This window comes from Tyto alba, unplaced genomic scaffold (genome assembly GCF_018691265.1).
Source record: "Tyto alba isolate M040663 unplaced genomic scaffold, T.alba_DEE_v4.0 Super-Scaffold_3, whole genome shotgun sequence".
Lineage (NCBI taxonomy): Eukaryota > Metazoa > Chordata > Aves > Strigiformes > Tytonidae > Tyto > Tyto alba.
In genome coordinates, this window is record NW_024881304.1 from 4,598,499 (window position 1) to 4,621,582 (window position 23,084).

Below are 23,084 nucleotides of genomic sequence, written 5' to 3' on the forward strand. Positions count from 1 at the left end.
CTTTTGGTCCCAGATAATAACTTTTTGGGATTTTCTTTAGCACTGAGGATGTGCTTAGTTGTGGTACTATTGTAATTTCAGAGTACATCTGTCTGTTTATCTGCATGTCTCTAAGCTTGATGAAACAATTCTAATGAGAATGCACTGAATGCTGATCATTCCTCTGCCATCAGCAAATGACTAGGAAATCCACTTTGTCCTTTCATTTTCTGATGCTGTCCCAACCTTTTGCTGGTACAGTTACTTTGTTCCAGTAGCAAAATACTGATGTAGAAATATAGAAAGTTTACTGAGGTTGGAAAAGACCCTTAAGATTATTGAGTCCAGCTGTTAACCTAACACTGCCCAGTCCACCACTAAACCACGTTCCTAAGCGCCATGTCTACATGTCTTTTAAATATCTCCAGGAATGGTGACTCAATCACCCCTGATGTTTTTTTTTTCCCATCAGGTACATCTTTCTGTTAAAACCATGCCAGTCTAACTGTCATGCTGTATGATGGTAAAAAGGAAAAAAAAAGAAAAAAAATACCACCCAAAAACCCAAATGAAAATTATTGTTTCCAAGGTCAAGAACTGAAAATGGGGGAAATACCAGAGTTAGGGTTGGCAACATATTATTTTTATTATGATACAATTTTTAATTATTTAATTTTTTTTCTTTAGGTCTTCTGATTTAGTGCATAAAGCAGACCTACTCAGGGGTTAAATCAGTGCTGCATGGAAAAGAAAATTGTGCATAAAAGAATTAATATGTGCCTGCCTTTTTTCTTTAAATGAGTTTTCCTGTGTAATATTCAACATTGTGTGCCAGGGCTATCTACTCATAGTGTCCTCCAGGAAAAAAAAAAAAAAAAAAAACCCAAACAAACTAGCTCTGATTTATGCTAAGAAATCTTGCATATATAAATAATAAAGGTAGGGTTTTTTTTTCAGGTTGGCCTCAGCTGAACCCCTATGTTTTGTTTTTCAGTTTGTTTGATGGATATAAATTGCTAAAATAATACAGTAAAAACGTTCTCTAGAACAGTGTCAGTTTGCAAAAGAAAAGTTACCTTTTTTTTTTTTCTTTACAGACCATTGCCAAAAGGTGGCAGTCTTTGTCCCCAAAATTCTGTACTGTCTAGAAAATGTTATGTACGGCAACTATAATTTATTCCTGGCTACACTTGATAATAAAAATTACTTGTTAAGTAGACGTAGAGGGAAAAACCCCTGTATTTGAAAGTTTAAGGGTGACATAGTGATAGTTATATTTTATTTTGACAGTGGAATGTTAAAAAACAAGGCGTGGAAGAGAGCAGTGATGGGGAAAGAGCACTTCACAAGTAAGACTGCTAATGAGCAAGAACTACTTATGTTTTAGATTCAGTTAGTGCTTTAAATATTTCAGATTTTGGTGATGTTATTAGGATCTGGCACATTAGATCAGTAGGTGGCTGTGTTCATCAATCAACACGATGAAATGTATAGAAATAATCTACTTACCTAAAAATTCATGGTACAGTAGTTGATTTTCCTTTCCAAGTGTTCAGATAGATCCCAGCAAAATACATCTCCTTTCCTTACAAATGAGTGTAAAAAAAGTATCTGATGATAAATGATAGCCTTTACTAAAGACCTGCAAAAAAATTGGCTATATATTTTATATTTTAAATAGTAGTTATTTTGATTTTTTTTTTAATTATTATTGGAAAAGGTATCAAGCAAAAAGACTTTATTCATTTCAGAAAGATTCCAACCATGCAATCCTATTTAACTACATTTATTCATATCTATAGACACTTAAAAAGCTATGATCCTGTCTTAACCATTGATGAGAAAGTAACCCAAGTTTTAGATGAAAATATTATTGTCTTTATGGTTACAGGTAAAACTTGAAGCATGTTTCTGGGAGGAGTTCAGGACATTGTTATCATATGGAACTGTACACATCATGTTTGTGTAGGGGTCACAGCTGGGGGCACGTACCTGCACCGCTTGGTGCCTCGGTGCTGCCCCTCACCTGGTGGGGCAGGGTCTGCAGCAAACCCTACTCCTGCCAGACCGCTTGCAGCAGCCCTGCAGTGACCTTGGGTGTGCTCTGAATGCAGAAAGCTGTGTCCTTAAGAACTGGTCTAGGCAAAGCAGCAAAACTTGGGAGAATCCTCTGCACTCAGGTAATGTTTTACTGGAGCCTCCTCACAAAGTAAAACGCTGAAAAGTTGCCTGTCTGCCCTCTGAGCAAGCAGGTTGTGCGGAGAGGACGGGCTTTTTGGTAGGGCTCTGTCAGACCTGTACTAAAGCAAGGGTTTTGTCTAGTTATTTCAGGAAAGTTAATAACTTGCCAGTGTTTGTTGCTGATCTTGTGTTATTGAGTTAAAAGTGAGAAGAACTGAGAAATTTGAGGAGAAATAACCAGTGTAATACTTTGAATTCAAAAGTGTGGTAGGCAAATTGCTTCTAAGCAATTCAAGATTGTACAGAATGATGGAAAGAAAAGTGTAAACTGAGCTATAATTTCTTTTATAAATATTTGTGTTTATTATATATGCACTATTTCTGTATACTCTCTCTATAATTACACTAAATCTTTCTCCTATGGCTTTCTAGTCAATTCTTATTTCAGATCTTCTACCAATAGTTACAGTAGACCACTGAGAAATTTTCTGACGCAAGAAATCATTGCTTTTTTGGTAATTTTTATTATTATCTATTGGTATTTATATAATTGAGGTCTTATCTAGTTTATATGAAATGTGTCATGTACCAGAAATAGAAAAATCAAGTTGGTGAGAACTCATTCTGAACCATTTTAGTGTTACACAGAAGTGTTCTTCATTTTAATCCAGTGTTTATTTTTTCAAGGGTCTATGATGAAAGCCTAATTACTGAGGATGTTTGACTCATCTTTGTATCCTGGTGTAGTAAAAACAGTAATTACAATGTTTTTGTTGTAGAAAATATATTTCATTTAATCTTAATTGCAATAGTATTACATATTTTTCACGACAGATACTGCAAATCACTTTATAACTGCTAAAAGGTCATGAAAGATACTATTTAAAAGTCAAGTCTCATACATAAGACTTTAAGAGATGTTGCCCAACAGATTTTGAAATTCACAATCTAACATTGCACAAATACACCAGGTCTATCATAAACCCCTTTCACTGGTATCAGTGGGGTTACACAAAGCCTTGCGCTATGTGTTTGCTTAAGGCAATCTCCTGCTATCACCCCACAAACCCTGAGCTGGAGGAACTGTCACTCATTCTTATAGCTGGCTTTGGCCATGCTATTGCCAGCACCATGTACAGATTTATCAGAATGTACAAAGTCAAGGTGTTCACAGAGGCTTCAGCCTGCAAAACATAGGCAGCTTTATGGAATGAGAACTTAACAAAAGGAAAATCTACTTCCATATGGAACCACAGAGCTAGCTTAGATCTTTCCTTTCTCCTTTGTGTCTCTCATTTTCGTGATTCTCCTACACTAGTGTGAGGCTTTTAGATTGGAAAAACAGAGAAAGTAAGGAGCATCAGCAATTACAGGTCTTTAGGGCTTTATGGTTTGTTAGGAAAAAAACATGTTTTGCACATGTTTCTCAGGATCAGAGTTGACTGGGAGTTAAAATTGCCTATAGCAACATTAATGGCCTTGGTGGTTTTGTCCTTGTTAGGACTTTGAAGGATGGAACACACTTGCTAGGTGTAGCTGAAAAGCCTGTGGTCATGGGTGAGGGAGTTGTTCAGCCAAGAGAGGAAGCCTTGCCAGCAGCATGAGGTGGTTCGTTATTCTCCTATAATCCAAAATAAGTGGAAAACTATTGTTATCATTTACTCACTGCCTCTGCAAACATAAGGTATTAGTTTTTGTCAGCTTGTTTGCAGTCTTTGGTTGTCACTTTTTGAACCCGCAGGTGTTAGTTAGCTATGTGAAGACTGATATTGCTCCCCAAGTGCATTTTAGAAGTACTTTGGGAGTCAAGAGGAAAAATGCTTGAGAAAAATTAGTGTATTCTATGAAATGAGTTCCCTAGGTCATAGCAAAATCTAGAGGTGTGTCAAACTTAATGGAAACGAGGTACTGTGTTGCATATTTTACTTCATTTTCCAAATAAACCTACATATGATAATTAAATGCTGAACATTTCAGTTGATAAAAACTAATTAAGAGGTGAAAGTATAGCAATCTTGTAGTTACTGGAGACTACAAGTTACAAGACTTTTCTTAATAAAAACCAAAACACCCACTGGATTTGAACTCATTACCTTTACAGAGTAAAGCAGATAAGGTTTTGACTATGTAATGCAGCCTTTCCTTTAGGTTTGGGAATTTGCGAATGTTCTTGTAATTACAAGGACAGTTTAATATTGTTCTTGGGATAGAGCAAAAAATACTGAGTATTATTGCAATAAGATTTATTTTAAAAAATAATAAACAAATAGATGGGATGGAGTCTGTACCTATATACAGGTTTGTAAGTCTGTATATAGCATGACTTTGGAGATGACTATATTATTCTGTGACTTGCATTAATTCAGTGTACCAGAAAATCCTTCTAGGTAAGTGGCACCAATGTCTAGTGTGGACATCAGATCCCAGGATTAATCAGCTAGATAAATGTGTGACCAGGGCGGTTCAATGCAGCCTTATTTCTTTCTCTTACCAGACCTTCTAGAATATACAAAATTATGAAAAGACTAAATTATCACTTAGTGTGAAAGTTGCCTTTGTAATTAATTCCAGTATCTTCAACAGCAGTCAAGTCTTCAGAATGATAAAGTACAGTCCAGGAGATCAAAAAAGCTTGAAATTTTATCTTTGAACTTCATCTGTTTCCAAGAAAGAAACTAGGGGAAAATGCATTGCTTTACTCTTTTAAAAATAATACTGATGTTCTTTTCGTTGACTCTATAACACTCCTATGCTTGGGAACCAACTCTTGAAATTGGCAGGGATGTGTCCTTGACACAAGGTTTTCTTTGAAAATCCATGCCAGCTGGATCAAGTTGTTATCATTTGGAAACTCTGCACACAGAAGCATATGGCCATTAGAAACGTATCAGAGCAAAACTGTCTGTAAGTGAAATCTTTGGAAATTCTTTACACTGTGATTTTTCAGTATGTGGTTGAACAAGACTTTCCTGCGATTGCACCATTAGTTTCTTATGGCTTGAGCCAGCAGCAGGGAGGGGAAACAAAGTCTTTCTCTCCTGAGGCACTGTCAGTGCATCCACGTGCCATAGACCTGGGAGAGAGATTAAGGAGACTCTAGGAGAGAGATTTCTTGTTTTATCTGTCTCTGTGTTCATGTTAGGGCACTGGAAAAAGGAAGGGTCAGTGACTAAGGAAGTCTGTCGATGGGTTTAGGAAGGTAGTGGCACAAGGAGATCAGAAAATGGAGAATAATAAAGTGGTTTAAGGAGACAAAGGGAACAGGATTGGACTGTCCTGGGATTTAGAAATATAAATCGTACAAGGTATTCTAGATGGATTCAATGAGATCGTACAGCAAATAGGGAAGATTGGAAATACGGGTTGGTAGAGTGAGGGATAAGGAGGTATTTGAAGGGGCCTGGAAAAGATTTGTCATGAACATGCTTGACAGTGTGGATGCCCAGGCTGATATGAGGAAGAAGGAAAAATAATTGGTAGGTGCTAGAAAAGAGGTAGAAGTAGTATGAATAACATAGTTTTCATATCTGAATATGGGACATACAATATGAGCTCAATGAACTCAGGATGGGGAGTAGAGGGGTAGGAAAGAGATAGGAGTAGGTGTAGGGCCACGGTCAGGTAGGAAAGCAACAGGAGTAAGCTATGGTTATGTCTGAAGGCAGAAATAGGTACATTGCAGCTTTCAAGTGGGCTAAGAATACATGCCTGTATAAGCTGAGATGTAACACTGGATTTCTAAGTCTCAGGTGAATGCTTGCAAAATCTATTACTGATACCAACTGCTATCACTCTGTTAGTGAGGACTGCAAAGATCTTAGATGGTACTTTAAGGTGTTCTGATCAAGTAAAATTGTATGGACAAAATGATACTGTAGTACTAGAGATTGAAGTTAGAGACAACTTCATTCTGGCATTTCCTAGCTTAGTTTGGCTTTGCATCCATAGTAGTGTTTGAACTTTTTAATGTAATATTTTTGTTATGAAATTACAGAAATATAACCATGCCAATACTGATTTGTTTAAAATCTCAGGACAGTTATTGTAAGAGATGTAATATTTGTTACAGTATATTCACTGTATTCCTGATGTAAACTGGCTCCATGTATCAAAGAGACACCTCCTCTGTACTTCATGATGTAGTACTACCTTCACAATACTCTATTGCCTCAATATCTAGCATCAAGAACTCCCAATAGCGAGTTGGGAAGGTTTTAGTAGAAAACTAGAGCTTGATTTTCCTTTTTTTTAAAAATTTTCCCTTTAATTTAGTCTATTTGGAACTGAAATCCTGACCATGTGGGAAGTAAAAAACAATGGTCCAGTTGACCTTACTTGAGAGTGAGTAATACCTACTGTTTTTATGGCTTGGTTTGAAAGCAAAGACAAGGCTTAGTGTGTTGTGATTGAGTGCTGGGCTAGGCAACAGAAATAAGTCCCTGCAAACTCTGGAACTGAGCTTTGTTTTGAGTAATAAATCTTGAGAATTTTTTGCTGCTGTTGTATGATAGTAATCTGGTTGGAAACTGGAAGGACAGTATATCATAGCTGATTTTGTTGAACTAGAGCACAAATTGCAAGCTGAATTTGAATTAACTTGGGGGATTGAGCCTTAGTGCAGAGGTGAAGAAAAAGCTGAGAGAGGGATCAAAGCAAAGACAATTGGTTTCACTTGGTGCTTCTAAATGTAAACAGAATAGAAACACCTCGACTAGTCCCAGGACTGCTGTCAGGGCCTCAAGACTCCTTTCCCCTACTGAGTGAGCATGGGAATACTTACATTTCTCTTCAGCTCATTTATGTTGCACATATGGTGTGGGACTCATCTCCCTTAACTTAATTCATATAAAGTTAAAAATCTAGTGAGGAAAAGAGTGAAGGAAAAGCTCCAAAGTTCTTCCTGTATCTTATGAGCTATTTTAGAATGGGACAAGCAGCACCTTTGAAGTTTTCTGTCTCTACATATGAAGGGTATTTAGTTAACTTGTGCAGAGAGATTAACTTTGAAATAGCTGAGGTTAGGTGAGATAAATCCTACCGATGGAGAATTTTGCATTAAATGAACTTGCATGAAAACAGTTATCCTAAATCTTTCTTCAACAATATCTGCCAAGCATCTAGCAATGGCGTTGAGAACTATCAGAGCCGAGGGCAAACTATTTTTGTTCGGACATTGTGTAAGTCCTCACTGTACTCAAATACAGAGAGACAGTCTGGCATTATCCAAACAGGATGATGATTTTGACAGTTAGGTAAAGAGTGTGACCTGCAACAGCTTAAATGTATGAAGAAAAAAAAAAAAAAAAAAAAAAAAAGATATATTTTAATCCAGTGATTTCAGTAGAAGGGACAGGAATAAGGATCATAATGATGTTTACATGTTAGTATTAGTATTGAATAAATATATATAAATGTATGTATATTCACGTGAATATTTAGACACATACACAGGCCAGCTTCTCTTGATTTTGGAATGTTTTATGAAATAACATTGTAAATAAATTTTTAAATTTATGTGGAAGAGAACAACGTACCAGTGTGAATTATTAATTGAAAGCAAGACTTTACAAATTGTGTTGCCATGTTGCAAGTGCAATTAAAAAGATACACAAAGGGACATGCACAGAATTACCCAACCTCAGATGGATGTGATTGGTGTGAAATGCTGAAGAACCTTCCCCTTGTCCCTGAGGTAGGAGAGGTGGCTGAACAAGCTGGTTGCTGCTGTACCCTAGGCAGGCAAATCACATTTTAAATAGCCCCAAAACAGTTTTAAGTTGTGTCTGCAGTTGAACTGATTCCTTGATTGTTGGGACGTATGTAATTAAAAGTATGGAATAAAATCTTATTTAGCACATTATTCCTTTCTGCTCTGTGGTAGGCATAATAACATGGTAGGAGCAGATTTGATAATCTGCATGTTTTACATCTGATATATTGGCTTTGTGCAGCCTTTTGAGCACAGCAGAATTCAGTACAAGACGAATGTGTTACCTTCTTCATCTGTAGTCTTCCTTCCATGCCATGGCAATCTCCAGATGCCATAACTAAATATAGTGTTGACCTAGTTAAGTTAGAAATGCATCTAATTACTCCAGGATTGTTTTACCCACTGTTATGCAATGTGCAAGTTTCATGTACTTTAATCCATTTCCAGTTTCAGTTCTGTTTGTCCAGTTCTTTGCCAAGCTGAACTCTTTATGTTGCTTCAAAAAACCAGCTAGCACTCTAACAATGATCAACCTGAAAATCTGCCAATCTTGGATGAATATAAGTGGATAATTGAAGTTATTTACAATAATTGCATATGCTAAGCTTTTAATTTATTTTTATCTTTTATTTATAATTTCTGCTTTCATTGTGCTTTGATGCAGCACTTACTGTGACTGATCATTGTCTAGTTGAGTTGTTGTAGTGGAATTTGATACTAGTCATAGAGCAGTCATTTTTTTGTATGGCATTAGGTGCAAGATTGATGTGTGTCTTAAGCTACAAGCACTAGAAACTCTATTATCAAGATAACAGGAGCTAAATAATTTCGAGTGTGTCTTAGCCACAGCAACAGCCATTTTTGTGATAGAATTTCCTAGAAAATACCTCATAGCTGAGGAGAAGAGTGGGAAATAAAATATGCTGCTGCGCTCTCTGAAAAGAAGACACTGTCTTGCCCTCCCTGCCAATCTCAAGGATTAGAAGAGCCAATTTGTAAATCTGTTGTCATTGGCCTGTCTAAAACTGATTGTGTTTCTGATGGTAGCAAATATTCCTCCAAGGTCAGCATCAGACTCTGATACCTACAACGCTTCTCCATTTGTTATCGCAAACATGTGCAAAGCTATTTGCCATGAAATAGTGAGACTGAGGCCTGTTTGCACATCAGTGCATTCATTGCCATGTTACAAGATAATGTTTTCGAGCATAGGAAGTAATAGGGATACTGATGAACAACCTCAAATATTCTCTGTTGGCTTATTTACCTTTTCCACTAAATGAACTGTGAAAGAAGCAAACCCCAGAACTCTGATGGAAGGAAGGAGGTCTTGCGGCAGAATTACCACCCATGCCAGAATATTACCTAAGCTCACTTAATGCTAATAAATCTTGTTCTTTCCCACACAGCCAAGGTTTTCAGAAGTTTCTAAAGCACCTGCAGCCTTACAGGTTTCCTGGAAAGGAAATCCCTTTTTCACCTCTGAAATGAACCCCAAAATGGGGAAGTCATAGGAAAGGTACCTGGGTAATGTTTTAAAAGTTTGATATCTATTACTGAGTGCTCCCACATGCACAGCATGTGCTTCTCACAAAGAAGCCAGTCAAGAAAATTGCTCTGATGATTGAAACACAAGTTCTGGTTTCTCTCCCAGGAATATACTCAACTGTTGAACTATGTTTTAAATAGTTATCTGGCTGCACTTTAAGAAATATTTTTGGCATGTTCGCAGCTCAATTACTATAAATTTTGATTGGAAATTAGATGTTAAAATCAATAGTAAAGTTATTAAAGATGCACCAAGTATTTCACCTGAAGAAGAGTAGCTATTGGTAGTTGTAAGTTTTTTCTGTATGCAGAATACTGCTGGTATTTTGAATGGTAATGTACCAGAAAACTTGCTACAAATTATGAAAGAAATAAATTCTTAAAACAGAATTTAGTTTTCCTTTGTTTTGATACCTGCTGTCTTTATTAACAAAGTTTGTTTATATTTGATTAAGACTGGAATTGTAACAAGAATTTCTTACATAGGAGCCTGGGAGACAGGCTTTTAAAGTTATGCAAATTTCTGGGGTTTTCCGTGTTTTTTTTTGTTTCCTCCAAGACAAACTTTCAGCACAGTATATTCATAGTTTTTACTTGGGTTTAGACTTTTTGCAATTTGTTACTAGATGATGGCTTTTAATTATTTCTTACTTCTAAAACACATCTCAAATCAACCTTGAAGTTCTATACAAGATTTGTATAGGAGGTGAACCTCAAACAGATCTAATGCCGTAGGAAAATGATAAGAAAACGTGTTAGGATTCAGAGCTATTTTTTGCTGTTAGTTGAATGCATTCAGATACTAGGATATAAAAGCCTCCTAGAGCAGGTTTATCTATACTTTTTTTTTTTTATGTCTATGATATCCCACTGCTCAAACCAGGGTCAGAATTGGTGGCCCTTGACAGGCATGCTCTTGATGAAATTCTTATAGACCTAAAATGGTAATTCTGCACTGTGCAGGACAATACAGAGGTAACAGCTCAAACTGGCAAGATTCACATAATCTACTGAAAGAAATGTTCAGGCATAGTCTAGTGAGTCTGGGAAGAATATGTTAGTAGAAGGGATACTGACAAGCTCATGTTTTTTAACCAACAGAAGTGAAGCTGTGCTTCTTGGTTACTTTTCTAGCAGTGAGGCATGAGCATGCAACTGAGTAAAGAAGGAGCATCTACAATTGAGAAGGGTAGATCTTTCCTTTTCTGATTAAGTGCATCACAATATAGCATTTTTCTTCTGTTTTGAAATTAAATTTTATCATATTAATAGTTTATATTCCATAATTATTAATGTTATGGACTGAGATAATATCACTACCTAGTTGGTACTAGTTATAATTAAGGTAGAGCAGTCTTACATCCTTTTTTGGAATTTGTAGCAGTTTGGTTTGGAGAAGAGTGATTTCTACCACCATTTCTGTGTGTGGGGTTTTTTTTGTTTTTTTTTTTTTTTTTTTTTGTGTAGCAATTTGCTTATCTTAGTAAAATAGAAAGGAAATGATGAAATATAAATCTGCTTCTTCAAGATTTGATAGCTGAAAAGAGAGAAGGACATACCTTCAGTCAATATTTATGGATAAAGTTTAGTGACTTTCTGCAGTTCAGGAGTTCAGAAACTGTTTCAAACATGGTTATGCTTATGAATTTATTTAATCTAAGTTCCAAATGGGATTCTAATGAAAAAGTGCAATTGAAAAGTAAATTGAAACCCTGACAAGGCATATGGAAAGAGAAAGGATCTTCTCAAAAGCTAAAAAGGGTACCCTATTCTTCTGGATGTTTGCGTGATGTTTTTCCTTGAAATTGTTATTTATTTCTTCGTTTATTTTTACCTTTCACCTTTCTGCCCACCTGTTCCATTTTCCCCTTATTTTCTGTTGGATTGTTTTTTCCTTTCTCATCCATTCTGTTTCATTTACCTTTCCTTTGCTATCTCTATAACAACCTAACTTGAATGAGACTTTATCTGCGAATATCAGTTCACTGCAAGAAAATTACCCTGTTTAGAGATAGCTTGGTGATTTTTTATTTTTTTTTTAACGTTATTGAGAGGAAACAAACATTTGTTTTTCTTCACTTAGCCTTCTCTACAGTATTTGCGATACTAGTACTACTAAAACTACCAAACATTGACTTTCTGTTTTGGTGACTATTCTGGGGTTTTTTGGGTGTCATTTGTTCCATCTCCTGGTTCATGCACTTTTTAAATCCGTGCTGCATTGTGATATGCTGGATAAACCAGTTACAACTTTCCCAATACATGTAAATATGAGAAAGATTAAGATCAGTTCCTTAACCAGGGGAACATCAATTGAACTGTGCCAATAGAATGCAAAAATTGTTCTTTATCTAAAGATTATATGCTGTCCTTGAGCTCTCTGTGCATGCACATGCGAACATCTTTCCCCATGTAGAGCTAAATTCTCCTGAAATATAGAACCTTAAATGGTGTAACTCTAACAATGCTCACTCAGTGTTCGTAATTCATTCCATGTAAATGCATATAGATAACACAATTCCCTTTGGGATAACCACAGTTTGGTAAGCATTTACTCGCTACAGCAGTGATTTTAGAGCATGTTTACTCAAATTAAAATATATTGGCTCTTGTATTAAGAACGTCATTACAAACTATTAAGTTAAAGTTGCTAATCATGATAATGTTGAGAACTATTCACTCATTAAAGTATTTTAAAAGGGATTTTTGGCTTCAATATAAAAATGTTGTAGTATTATATGTGGTTTTTATGTTTTTGCCTCCAGAGTGTTAAGGAGTTTCTTCCATCATGCTTCATCCCTTTGGTGACTTCTTTTAAAAAAGCCAAACCAAACACCCAACAAAAAACCAGACGAACAAATAACAAAACCAAACACAAAAATCCAACACCCCCACCCCCTATCTGTATACAATTTCTTCATTCTAGTATCATTGTTGTATATCCACTAATATGTCATTTTGTGGCTTTAGGCTTATTACCAGCTTACCTTTTCTGGAGCTCTCCCAGATTTCTCACAGTCTCCTTAATAATGGTGTTGAGATATTTAAAGCAAACTGGTTTTGAGGACTATTACATAGAAAATGCAGCATATACTTGTGTCGTCTACATTCCGTGTATCAAAATTTTAACTTTCTTATTAGATTTTGAGGGTGAAGCACATAGTGTACATGTGTATTTGTGCTTATGTCTTCAAGGAAAAATACCTCTTGGTAGATTGTTCGCTTTTTGTTCTGTTTCCTGTAGAGAATGTTGCTGAAATGTATGTAACTTTTTTTTTTTTTTTTTTTAAAAAAAAAAAACAAATGTAACAACTGAAATCTTAATGAATAAATCAAAAAAGTACAAATTAGTACTTTTAATTTCTGAGCTGACCTCCTTACCAGATGTTTCTACCATTGCCATCTTATGCTTCTCTAGCTATTTCTTACATGGGGGGATAAATCTTAGTTTAAATTTATTTCACTGAGGCAAAAATGTAATTGAAACACATCAGGATCAATACAAACTATATAAGAAGCCATGAATTATTTTTCTAGCCCACTAGGTACTCATATCTAGGGACTGCTATCTCATAAAATACTATAAGAATTTTTCTTCCGGTGAGTAAGTAAATATTTCAGGACAGAAAGAAAAAGATGTTTCTCTTTTCCCTTTATTCATTTCTATGTGAGAGGGGTTTTTTGACCCTTCTTTCACTTTTTTCCTCTCAAACTCATCAGTCATGATCTTTTGTATTAGATGTGAACCTCGTAATGCAACTATGGTTTTAATATAAAGGAGTACAAACCTGCAGAAATGCATTGAATTAAGACTAATTATCTTACAGAAAATTACTTTGTCACACCTGAAAAATGAGGGCTAGATTTATAAATTACTGTCAGTAGGTCACTAACAGGCTAAAGATGGACTTCAGAGGCCATTCAAATGTTTAAGAATCTGTCTTAGTTGCTGTGAGGGTTCCTCTTCAGAATAATTAATTTGTGTTGCTTCTCTTAAAATTCTAAATGCAAAAACATTGTGGATCAAATTAATGTTTGACAACCTTTCGAATTGCAAGGTCTAATTTTACTACTACAGTACAGGAGAAGTAGGAACAATTCCACAGAACTTCATTGTCCTATTTGAAATATATTTTCATGGCTTCCCTTTACATAGCCTGTTGCGATGCATCATTCATTGTTGGGTTTTTACCTGTGTATGCGGGAAGGTGGACTGTTACACTTTTCAGTTCAATTCTGGTTTGATTTGCACGATGTTGGAACCATTTCAGTTTAATTCCAGTTTAGGTCAAAAGGTTTTGCTAAGACTAGCTGGGTTTATGTGGAACCATATTTTTAAAGGTTGAAACAGTCAAATGGCAGGGATGTACACACAGCCCAGGGCATAGGGAAGGGGGTTTTCATCTGCTCTTTCTTGCTCTTCTGTATCATCCTAGGCATCAGTAGTGTTTCCAGTTTTTAATCAAACCTTTGACATCTCTAACCCTGCACTAAAGAAAAAGGTATGCAACCCTTCCCACTGGGGTCTGCAGGGAAGATGCAGAAGCCAAGCAGATGACTGAGGGTTTGTTGAGGCTTGCGCTCACCCGTGGGTGAGCTGTGCGGTGGGACAGAGATGGGGAAGGAAAGGCTGTGATGTGATGCTGCCTTGCAGATCTCTTCGAACACAAATGCTGCCTATAATCAACGTGGCTCTGCTTGAAGCTGTCAGGTTTTTGTTGAACCATTTATTCTGAATTGGCAACCAGAAATATTTTTTGTTGTTCAGTTTCCATCATAGTTCAAATTGTATAGTGATTGATATGAATTCTGATTCAATTTTGATTTATACCTAACGATGTGATAAAAGTGCGTGCAGTTCTAAAAAGGGAAGTGAATGTGTGCACGTCTGTCCACTCTGTGTGTCATTAATGAGAGACTGCAGCTCACTTGCTTCATGATACAAAAAAAATTTGAAAGTATACATGTGTGCCAGTGTCTGATAGATCAAAGAAAATCAAAGTAACATATTGAGTATTCTGTGACAGATCATTCTTTGTTTAATATTGTTGTACATATAGGAATGTTCAGGTAGATTAAATAAAAACTAGGAGGAGTTACTTCCATAGTCAAAATATTCGGGACTATAAAGAACCCTGAATAAAACATGAGAAAGGGTATAATGTCTTCTCCCAAGAGAATGTCTGCAGCAAACCCTATATAAATTAAATTTTTCAAGTAGCTGTGTTTTAGTGCAACCACTTTTTTTTTCCCTTCAGATGACAGTGGTAAGGAACTATAACTACTACAGGGAGTTCTGGATGTTAAGAGCAAAAAAATACTACTGATTTGCTGTTATTTGGTAAATATTACTTCTGTAATTGCAGAAAAATCTTGTGATTATGCATCATGTTAAGGTGGTGTGTACAACACTTCAAATCTGCTAAGTAAACAAACCTATTCTCTGTTTTTCTACTCTTATGTTTGACATGTTATTTTGAAATTCCTTTCTATTTCAGTTGCTTGCAATCAAGTGTATTATTAGGAAATACCTCTTGTTATAATTTTAAGATGATTTTAAAAGGGCTGCTACATGTAAAATAAGGTCCAGTGTGGAAGCAACTTCCTTTTATTTCAAAAATCAGTATTGGAATGGGAGCTGCAGGGTGCTGAATACTGGTAGGAAAAATGACTTTTTAAGTTATTATTTATTAATTTATTAGTAGTTGACCTTTTTTTCCAGAGTTTTGTACCACCAATCACTGATGCTGAGGGTTTAAAACACTGGAATTTTATTTTATTTTTTTTTAATCTGGATCATTTATTCTTATTCTGTGAAGTATTGTTGCAGATACCATAGGGTGACAATGAGTTACACAATTCTTAAACAATCTTTGTTGTTATACTGGAAGGAACACTTGGATTTAAAGATGTTATCCATTATTATGAAAATACACCTTTTTTTCTTTTTTTCAGCGTCTTGTTGAAGCTGCAGAAGATGCTTACCTGAAACATGAGTTTGATGCTGACTTGCAGGTAATTAATAATTTTCTTCAATATTTATCATCAGAGTATACTATAGCAGTTTATACAATAGCTTGCTTGAAGAACTGCTGTAGAAACTCAAGCACGTGAATAATAGAAGGATGCCGATTACAGAAAATTGAATTAATGAAGGCAGGCTCAGTATTTTGACAGGTTACACATTGAGTGTCTGTATGTTGGGAGACCAAGCAGGTGGATTTTACTCTTTTAGAGATTTTGTTTAAATTCCCTGCATGTAAGCTTAGGTCAAGATTTTTAAACACAGTAATTAGCAGCATGTTTCATGGTTGCAATGTACTGGCAAGGAATTGATCTACAGAGAGTTGAATTTGCAGATGGGGTGGGACCCACAGGGATGGGATTAGTATGACCCTGATTTGTGCAAATGGTTTGCATTTGGATCTGTGTCTAAAGCAGACACATTTTTTTCTCTTACATAGAAGCCTTTAGAGCCACACCATTATTGTCTCAAAATGTTGCCTTTAGGAATAACATGAGAGGGAGAAGCACTCTGACAGCTCACAGTTAAAAATGTTTGAAAGAAACCTTTGCTTAAATAAGACACATAATTAAAAATACAGGTTAATTTAGAAAGCAAGTAATCTAACCTAAAATAGAAAGTTTAACAGAAAGTGTTACTCTACTTAAATGACTAAAAATCTCCTTACCCGTAATGAATTCCTATATCCTTGGTTTCTTGAATGCCATGTTAGGTGGAGTTTTGTTTACTTTGTCTCTATCTAGATTTAATTTTAAAACCTTCTGTGAATGTGCCATATGTCCATTTAAATTTTGAGCTTAAGCATTAAGAGAAACAGAGACTTTTTCTGTAGACTTTTTCCCACACATATTTCTGAGAAATACACGGATCTGTATGTTCTATTTTCAGATTTTACCATGGTTACTTCCAGTAATCACAAAACATTTTACTTTAATGAATATGATGAAAATTACTGATTTCTGTGCAGAAAGGACAAAAAAAATAGTGAACTTTTCAGAGCTAAGGATAAAAAAATTGAGTTTAGAAGACTGTGGTACTGAGATCTGTTAGCCCATATTGGAGTAAGGATAAAAATTACTGTTGTATTCAATGAATGCTGTCTTTTGTATTCAAATACTTTAGAGTTCTGTTACTTTTCAGCCTTGCAGAGGTGTGCTGCACTGTATTTTTTTTTAACTATAATCTCTGGAGAAATAGGAGGTATTGTCTGAATAAATCAGAAACACACTTTACAGAAGATTTTTTTAGAAGTATACCATAAGTGCTTCTTCACTGCATGATAGTTCTTACTTTGAGGAAGTCCTTCATTTGCTGAGGCTTTGAAGATATTAACGCTTTCAGGAAGCCAGTTAAAAGCCATTTGTGTCAGCACCATTAACAGGACAATCAAATCTTTGTGTAGAGCTCTGTTGTTTATTACTGTCATGGTCCATTAAAGCTAATCAATTGTTAATCTTGGTTTCAGCAACCCCTCTGCAACCCTTGCTGGGTGATTGTTGTTCTTTATCAAAAATCTCATAGTGCCATCTGCTCAATATAAAATAATGGCCTGAATGATTTGATAGTGTACATTCAAGTGGAGGGGGACAGAAGGCTTATATAATATATAGTTTATATAATTCTACTATCAGAGAGGAATTTTTTGGCATTTGTATTGCCTTGGCTGACATGTGGAAGACAGGATTAAATGCTTTGAATTAGTGTTATGTGATACAGCACCAGTCTGCACCCTTTGTGCTCAGATATTCTGGAAATTCAGAAAGCACATAAAGTGCTTTTGTGCTTTTTATTGGTCCAACATCACCTTCTATGTCTTGAGGACAGTATAGATAATATTGTGTCAGTACATAAAAATGATATAAGGGAGAAATAAAATTATATTAATATTTTTATTGACTGTGGAAAAACACCAACTTAAAGAAAATAATAACTGGAAGAGTTCATCGTTTAGACTGTTGGTATTCTCTTCAGCAATGCTGAAACTATATTATTTGGTTAGCCTGGACCTGATCCCTTCTGGGCATTTTTCTTAGTAACAGTATTAGTTTTGTCCTTAGTTATTCTATAGGTATTCTAATCAATGTACTGTAATGCAGTATAAGGGTCTAAGCACTCAACTATCTGTCCCTGGACTGAATCTATTGGCACCACCAACAAAAACCTTGTAGTGATAAACATAAATAAAATTCCCAGTGAATTGAAAGAAATAAATCAAAATGGGTGATATGATGTTTAACTCAGCAGCATTATATGTTGCATGCTTGAGTAATGGCCAAACTAAGAATCGGTGAGAGCTGACTTTAAAGGTTTACCCTGCAGTATTTGGACTTTGGGAGATTCTTTTTTCTGTTAGGTATGTGAATCGAGCTGCAGGTTTAGCAAGTTATGAGGAAATAACCTTCTAAACATTACTTATATTTGAACCTTTAACTGAGTCCAGCATTTTCTCACCTGGTGGGTATGCTTTCAAGTTATCCTGTGGTATTAAAGACTCTTTCCAAGTTGTTGCTAAGTGGAAATACTATCTTTAATCATGCCTAGTAATGTATTTGGAGATACAAGATAAATTACCATTTATATTGCTACTGCAAGTTGCCGTGTCACAATATTTCCATAGGCTTAAAGAATCACCCATCTTGCTTTATGTGGGACAACATACCTCTGCTTGCTTCTGCTTAAATTTCTCCCGATTTTGTGGCTTTAACATGATGAAAAAAATATAGGAGACAACTGCTAAGCACAGACCCAGCAAAAGTACTGGATGTTACAGATTTTGAAGTGATTCTATAACCATCTTTTAGTTTTGTTGACTTAATTGCCAGAGAAAAATTTTAGGGCAAAGATAAAAGAAAGGGTAACATCTTCTGTCAGGAGGTGATCTATGAAGAAATTTCATTGTTATTGACTGAAGTTTGGCCTCTTGATCATTCACTTCCTTTGTGCTTGGGTATGTGTTTCCTAAGATACGAACTGCCTTGCTATGATTCACAGAAACGCTGTGGTGGAGTTTGTGTTCAGACATCTGGAAGAGGCTCTGAAATGGAAAACTCTTCCTTGGAGCTGTCATATACCTAAGAATTTGTTGCATATGCAGCTGATAAAACCACATAGGTTGAGAGGCTTTCTCCTCCTACCACATTGCCTCAAACCACCAGGAGCTCGACAGAATTTGTTATGTAAAAATACACCAATGTGATACTCAGCTGATGTTCTTATGCAGCTACTAGCAAGGTGTTAAAGCACGCTTAGACTGCAATCATGTGGTCTGTGTTGTCACCTAACTCCTCTACAATATTGTGCTATTTATGTATCTGAGCTCTTAGGATAGAAATGCATAGAGTATTGTTACCATCTGAATAGAGGATAAGATCTCTATAATAGTGTTGTATTATTTCTGGTTTTCAATAATCGGAGGAGGTGGGTGCTCAGAGTGGAACTGATACTGGACTTCTCACTGGAGCAGTAAAAGTAACTTGCACTTTCTTTATTACAAACTTAAAAAAAAATATATTGATGTTAGGATAAATAAAGATTTATAATACTTGGTTCCTACCCAGTTTTCATACTTGTGACCCCAGTGACAGGAGGAAGTCATACAAAATTTTACTGTGACTACTGGTTCATTTGCTGAACGGTTTCATTACAGATGCACATTTGAAGGTTAGTTCTTTTATTATTTCTGTGTTAATTAAGTTCATTAGTTCACTCGCCTTACATTCCAGATGAGTTTTCTCTGTGTGTGTGTAATGTGATAATAAAAAAGCAAAGTTATTTCTTTTTAATGCTATTATGTAGTTGATGTCACCTGAATTATTAGATGTTTTCTTTTTTGGGGTTGTTGTAGCTTCGCTTTCTATATAAGATAGGAGAGGTTCAAGTGCCAATATTTTAAGATGGTTGACCTTATTTCAGTTTTATTTTGGAAGACTAGAATAGGATTAATTAAATAGTTTTTAGGAAAGGATTACTTTCTTTAAAGAATACTCTTAAAGTTAATTTAGTGGTATAAAAAAAGGAATAATGATATAAGGATGCTTTTCATTAGTCTTTTTTTTTTTTTTTTTTTTTTTTTTTTAAGATCTGTAACATATGGCTGAGTCTCACAGAAGAGGTTTTCAGAACTATACAAGCGTTAGATACCTGTCTGCCAGTTTTTGCTGGCTGTTAACTACTAACTACATTTGTGTCCTTGAAAATCTTCTCCTTACTCTTGGAGTATGTATGTTCACTGTAGGAAAAAATCTTGTGAAATCAGGAGATGAACAGTTAAGGATTTTCCAGAGGTTTACACAGATGAATGATGTATTTTTAAAATAAATGAAATTTTTGAAAGTCTACAAAAGATGAAACTGCAAAGGTTTCGGAGAAATCACAGTAGCAAAAGAGGGCTGGGAAACAGAATTAATCTAGTTCATAAGCTCTACAGCTTCTAGGTCTAATCCTGAAACTGTTAATATTACTAGATAGTTAATAGTTGTCTTTCAAGGAGGGGGCTACCTGAATTTTAGTAATTTCAAAATTAAACTGCTAGATATAAAGCTTAAATATAGACATAAAAGCATAACATAAATTGCTGCTACTTTTTTAAAAATTCTGACCTAAATGTTTATTTAGTATAATACCATTCAAAAATCTATAATTCTTAGGTATTTAATTAAAATTTAATCAAATAGATGGTAATTACATTGATACCAGTTACTGAAAAATACAAGCACCAAAGATAATTGAGAAGAACTATTCTACATAATCTTATTAAACTATTATAACACGTGCATTACTTTCAAGTTAGTATTTCAGAAAAGTCTGTTTGCATATTTATTATCTCGCTAATTTTGAATGAGGTACATGATAACTAAATTTACAGTCTATTTGTATTAATATTTTTCTGGATGTTAGAATAATATCCACAAGACTGAAGTCAGCTCTTGAAGCGTCATGAACATCCACAGTAGAAAGGGAATTCTGTTGAACTTCAAGCACTCAGAACCAATGATTGAAATGACTTTGAAAAGTATATTTAAAATAGCAATGAAGCATCTGAGGATTGATATGCTTCATGGATTATTTATTTGCTTTCTAAATCAGAAATCAATCTTTCTAAACTCCAAACCTGGAAACCTAATATGAGATCTGACAACCTAAATTCCTTTTTAGGCTTTCTTTCAAATATTTTGCAGACCAAAGTTCTCTCAGCTATATTTAGATGGCATATGGACAGTGTACCTGTAGTTTTTAATAAGGCAGGTGGAAGAAATCCTTAACTAGCACCAATCTAAATGGTTAACTTCCGTGGCCCTGTACCACTCCTGAAGAAGTAGCTACAAACCCTGGGAATATTACAGTTTTTTCATTTGAAAAATTTGCCTCTGGAGCTCTTTCCTGAGGTGCCTCATATAGAACTTGCTCTCAAGGGGTTCATCTCTGTGCTCCTCAAACACTTGTGATACTGCATCAGGTTATTCTATGTCATTGTGTTCATCTAACTGAAGGCATAATTTGGATGCAGCTATGATGTAGAAATGCTGCCAGGACCTGCTGAAGTCTTGTTGTTACTGAGTTTTCTGAATTCTAAGTTTTCAGTTGTTGTTAAAAACCAAGAGCAACAGCAAAGCCCCAAACTCTTAAGAACTGCACTGCATTTTGAGGGCTGAGGAAAGAAAAAGGGAATAGAAACATGAGCATCTAATGAGTTAGTGAACTACAAGGCACAAGACACATTCAAATGATAAAAACATCTGTTAGAGTCTTTATTTGGTTTTAGCTTTTCCTTTGTTAATTTTTTTTCCTTTCAGAATTTTTTTTTTTTCTGAAAGTAAAAGAACACTTCAGCTTTGCAGTTCTTAGTTTATTGTTACTCTTATTGATTTCTGTGAGCTCAAATTAAGGACTCCTCAACTGCTCTAATACTAGAACTGCAACAAATTTATTTCCAGATTTTTAGCTCTAAGGATAAGCTGTTTCAGTGGGAGAGCTCTAGCTTGTTTAGTCTTTCCTATTTATTTGCTGACATTGGGAAGAGGAAAACTGAAATGTCTGTGGAATCATCGAGACATCAGTGAATTCCAATGTTACTCATTAAGAATTCTCTAGAATTGATGCACAAGGTAACTTCAGAGGAAGACTTTCACATTGCTTTCACTCTGCATGTACGGCAGGGATTAAGTATCAGAAAGAGAGTACACAGAGAAAGAGGGGCCATGCATGTTTTGTGTTATTTCAATTTTCAAGTATTTATCTGTTTTCTGACTCTGGTAAGTGAACAGAAAAAGAGAGAACAATATTATATGAAACCAGAAAAAAAAACAGCTAGCTATATTTTAGTTCACCTTGTAATGATGATGATGAACTTCTTCATTAGTCTTTTCAGAGCTTTGTAGAATTTTTTTGAGAACTGAGGGAGATTTTTTGTGTTTTAAGACAATTACGATCAGTGGCTTAATTTCATTACTTTTCCCCCTTCCACACATGTACCTTTCTAAGAATTTCTAAGTTCTCTTCTATGAACAAATCAAATGTAAATTACTAGAATGATTTTATTTTTATGTGTGTTCATAGCTTCTGTTGACAAGGAGTGAGTTTGATTGCTAAGCACAGAAATGCAGAGTTTAACTCACTGTCTCAGAAGCAGAGATGCAGGAGATGACTTTTCAACAAATTCATAATTTCTCTGCTGTAAATAAATGTTTGGCATTTTGGTGCCATTCTGCCCTATATAAGGGAGCTACCGAAAAAGAATAGTAATTCTTTGCCCGTTTAGTTCAATAGCTGTTTCATCTACACAGGGCTTGACAGCAAAGGAACTGGCATCTATGGTCTGAATTTGTTATTGCAAATAATGTGCTCCATCTCTGAGAAAGTTTACAAAGGAGTTCTGGAGATTCATTCTTCTGACTGCAGTTATAGGACTCATCCTTCTGGTACCCTTAACAAGTTATACTCATTAAACTGCCAGACAGTTCTGGACTTATTCCTGCCTGCCTCTCTGGTGATAGCCATTGCTATTTGAAGCATGTGAAGTGTGTACTGAAAGAACACACTATAAAGTTGATTCTACCTATCAAATATGGACAGAGTGCTTTTTGCATGGTGATATCTGCTGTCAATAATTACAGAAATCTGAACCCTAGAATTGTCAATTCTGAGCAGATAACTTTGTCTTCCTGAAATTTTTCTTTTCATATTTATTTGTCCCTTTATTATATTTTCTTGCTACCAGAAACGAGATGGAAATAACTTTCTCATCCCATGAGTGTTTTCAGAATTTCAAGTTCTCTGATTAAACATTGAGATACCCTAAAGTTTTTCATGAGCAAGAGAAACCTCTGCTTTGGAACAACTTGTAATCACATAGGTGGGGCTCTCAGTTAGGATATGAGAAGTCTGTTCAAGTTGCTTCTCTAGTGAATATTAAATTATTTATATGATGTGAAACAACTGCAGCAGAAGAGTTTGTGAGACAGTCAGCTCAGAAAAGCCTGATGGATGGGGCAGTCATTTTGGATCTCAGAGGTCCTAGTCTAAGTTTCTGTTCTGCTTGATTCAGTGGATGGATTTGAACTGCAAGATAAGTATTTTCCTCTCTGGCAAAATTCTGTAAAAAAGAATCACAGGCCAGGTCTAACAGCAATAACAAGATGGAAC

At 35.4% G+C, this 23,084-nt stretch overlaps 1 protein-coding gene across 5 annotated transcripts in view; it reads left to right on the forward strand.

Annotated features, from left to right (window-relative positions):
- Positions 1–23,084, forward strand: part of CACNA2D3 (calcium voltage-gated channel auxiliary subunit alpha2delta 3) — a 467,172-nt gene that overhangs the window by 127,105 nt on the left and 316,983 nt on the right. For all 5 annotated transcript variants that reach the window (XR_004405904.2, XM_042799689.1, XM_032984346.2 and 2 more), the window contains one exon: positions 15,374–15,433. Coding sequence is in view for 4 of the 5 variants with exons in the window: in XM_042799689.1 (XP_042655623.1) it covers positions 15,374–15,433 (60 nt within the window). In the remaining variant the exon portion in view is untranslated. The remainder of the gene's footprint in view (positions 1–15,373; positions 15,434–23,084) is intronic.